We start from the raw sequence: 3,066 nt of genomic DNA on the forward strand, positions 1-3,066 counted from the left end.
CCAACATCACAAAAACGATGAGCTATAAGTAATTTTAAAATGCACTTGATTCCCTTTCATACACCAGTTCTAAAATAAAGCTTCCAACTTTTGACCATGCCCATGGATCCTCAAGGTCTAAGATACATTAGTCCCCATCATCATTTCTACAGTATGACACAAACTAGAGTGCACAGTCTTAAGTGTGTAGGGAATATCATTAAAATTCATTACCGTGAAGTTTAATGACCTCATAATTAGTTGAAAATTCATAGCATATTACCACAAAATGTTGCTAATTATGAAAGATGTAAAATTACAATAATTTCTTTTCATAAGATTATACCAATATCTGTATTTATTTATTTCTAATAAATTCAATTTCAACTACCTGATGGTGAGCTTGATGTAGGTGCATTGTAGTTCTTTGCTGGGCAAATAGCATGATTCAAAGTACTATCTGAAGGATTCAATTAGAAAAGGAAATACAATATCATGTATATTGCTTCCTCATTTGACATACAAACTTTAAAAAGTCAACCATTTTTTACTGATGAAAATACAGTTCTTTTGTGAGCATGGACACAATACATGGAATTTGTTTCTTTGCATGAAAAGTGGAATCATAGGAAAAGGACTCAAATTCTGTTGCTACCTTCTGGTTAACCCAAGTAAGAATGTGCATAAATTCAAGCTTGTGTGCGTACAATGTCAGCATAGCACAAAGTGACTGAGTGAACCAGGATCCATCCTTTGAATTTCGCCAGGAATAGTAACCTGGTGCTGTGGAATACACATACAAGAAGTCAGCCTCTACTGGTATTTTCTGGTGTGCCATGTCATCATCAGTACCACTGTCTGTCTCAATGCCACAGTCCAGTTCTGTACCCCGGCAGGCCTGAATAATGAAAAGTTTGGGTTTTCCAGCTAGACTTCTACAAAGATCCCCTTTGAAGAATTTTGTTAATATTTTCAGGTCAATAGGTCCATTTGTTCCCACAATTATTCTTAGAATTACACAAATAAAGCTGCTCCTTTTGCTATGATCTTCTCTAGAAACAGTGCACATCAATTCCACAATTTCTTCATGTGTAAGATCATTTTTATTCCTTACTTCATATTTCAAGTTCATAAATGTTTCTCTGAGGTTTGCTGCATCTATATCTGTACCAGACCGAGCTGATATTCCAGTGCTTCTATGAAAGTTCTTCTTATTAATTATTATACATAAACCCATTTCAGGATAATCCATTTTGTATTTGTTTTCAAAGGATATTCTGGAGCCCATTGATTTGCTTCCATTATGATCTTTGTTTCTAAATCTTTAATGGATTTTGCATCCACTGAGTTTTCAGTGTTCTCTGTGTCTGCTTTTCTTAATGCACAGCACCCACAGCCTCCAGCCAACAGAACCCACTGCTCTGCTCTATCTGGCGCCAGCAAGGTTTCTGCAGCCATGAGAGGAGTGTGCCAAGCTTTCCTTTCTTTATGACAAAGTAGTACTCCATTGTGTGTAAATACCACATTTTCTCTATCCATTCATAGATGGGAATATAGACCATTTCCAATTATGAATTGTGCTGCTATAAACATGGGTATGCATGTATCATTGTAATATGATGTCCTTAACTCTTTCAGGAAGATACCTAGAAGGGGAATATCTGGGTCAAATGGAATTTCTAGTTTTCATTTTTTGGGGAGTTTCCATACTGATTTCCATAGTGGTTGTACTAGTTTATATTCCTACCAGCAATGTAGAAGGGTTCCTTTTTCCCTGCAGCCTCACCAGCATTTATTTAACTTGTTTTATTTTTGTTTTTTTGGAACCAAGAATTGAAGTCGGGATCTTGGGCTTGTGAGGCAGGTGCCAGAACCACTAAGCTAAATCCTAGCCCATCTCCAGCATTTATTATTATTTTATTTCTTGATGATGGCCATTCTTTTTGGGTTAAAATGGAATCTCAGCGTTGTTTTAATTTGCACTTCTCTAACAACCAGCAATGTTGAACATTTCTTCTCGAATTCATTGGTCATTTGTAGTTCTGTTGTGAAGTGTTTACTCATTTCACTTGCCCATTTTTTGCTTAGGTCTTTTATTTTTTGGGTCTAATTTTTTGGAGTTCTTTATTATAGATATTCCTCTGTCTGAGGAATACTGGCAATTTTACTCATTCTTTAGGTTTTCTTTTCACTCTGTTGGTTGTTTCTTTCACTGAGAAGAAGTTTTAAAAATTTGATATGTTACCATTTGTTGATTCTTCATATTATTTCCTTTGCAACTGGGGTTCTGTTCAGAAAATCTTATGCCTTCAAGAGTTTTACTTATTTTATCTTTCAGCAGATTAATTGTTTCTTTTCTAACATTTAGTTCTTTGATCCATTTTTATTTTAGTATGGTATTTTAGTTTAGTGAGAGATATGAATATAGACTGATTTTTCTGGATATCAAGTTTTCCTGACACCATTTATTAAAGAGGCTACCTTTACTTCAGTGTATTTTTTTGCTTCCTTGTCAAAGATCAAATAGTTGAATGTCTTCTGGGAAGAGGGTGGAGTGGTGAACAGCAGAGAAACAGCCTCTCTGAGATTTGATGTCCAAATGCTGGAATATAGTGATTTGAGGAAGAGAAGAAGGAGGGAAATGGGTTCCCAAGACCCAACAAAGATCTGAAGTGAGAATTGAAACCCAGAAGGAGAGTTAAGACAGAACTTAGAGGAAGGAGGTGGCAAACATTGCTTTCTCCTTGAGCCCTGACTCCCTTCATAGGAAGGGTGGCTAGACTGTGCATATGCATGGTGACCACTGGTCCTGGAGGAACACACCAGTGGAATGGATCAGTGGATGCAGCATACTGTAGTGGCTGGTGAGTTATTCAGGTTCAGATGTCCCCCAGGAGAGGATAATTGGCCAGTAGCCATCTTGGAGAGAGGCCAAATGAACTCAGAACTCAGAGCAGCTGCAGGCTGTCTCCATCTAGTAGCTCCCAGTGTCAGGGTGAGGCAGAACCAAGTTTAAGTTGGTAGGAGGTCAAAGAGCTGAGTTCAAGTCAGTGGGGAGCCAAATTCAAGCTGGCAGGAGGCACACAG

At 37.5% G+C, this 3,066-nt stretch overlaps 1 protein-coding gene across 1 annotated transcript; it reads right to left on the bottom strand.

Moving 5' to 3' along the window:
* Positions 1-690: 690 nt before the first annotated feature.
* On the bottom strand, positions 691-1,330 carry LOC117283256 (caspase-3-like). Its single transcript, XM_033755931.1, has 2 exons — positions 878-1,330; positions 691-756 (listed from the first exon to the last, which is right to left on the bottom strand). The coding sequence occupies exons 1-2, from the start codon at positions 1,265-1,267 to the stop codon at positions 691-693; spliced, it is 456 nt and encodes a 151-aa protein (XP_033611822.1). The 5' UTR covers positions 1,268-1,330.
* Between the last annotated feature and the right edge of the window lie 1,736 nt (positions 1,331-3,066).

The sequence above is a fragment of the Fukomys damarensis genome, unplaced genomic scaffold (assembly GCF_012274545.1).
Source record: "Fukomys damarensis isolate Sample0158 unplaced genomic scaffold, DMR_v1.0_HiC HiC_scaffold_24, whole genome shotgun sequence".
Lineage (NCBI taxonomy): Eukaryota > Metazoa > Chordata > Mammalia > Rodentia > Bathyergidae > Fukomys > Fukomys damarensis.

Bases quoted from the DNA above. Each gene is read 5' to 3' on its own strand.
- LOC117283256 (XM_033755931.1), bottom strand. From the start codon at position 1,267: ATGGGCTCCAGAATATCCTTTGAAAACAAATACAAAATGGATTATCCT. The intron at 757-877 runs GCCTGCCGGGGT...CCACAGCACCAG, and splicing joins CCAAACTTTTCATTATTCAG to GTTACTATTCCTGGCGAAAT.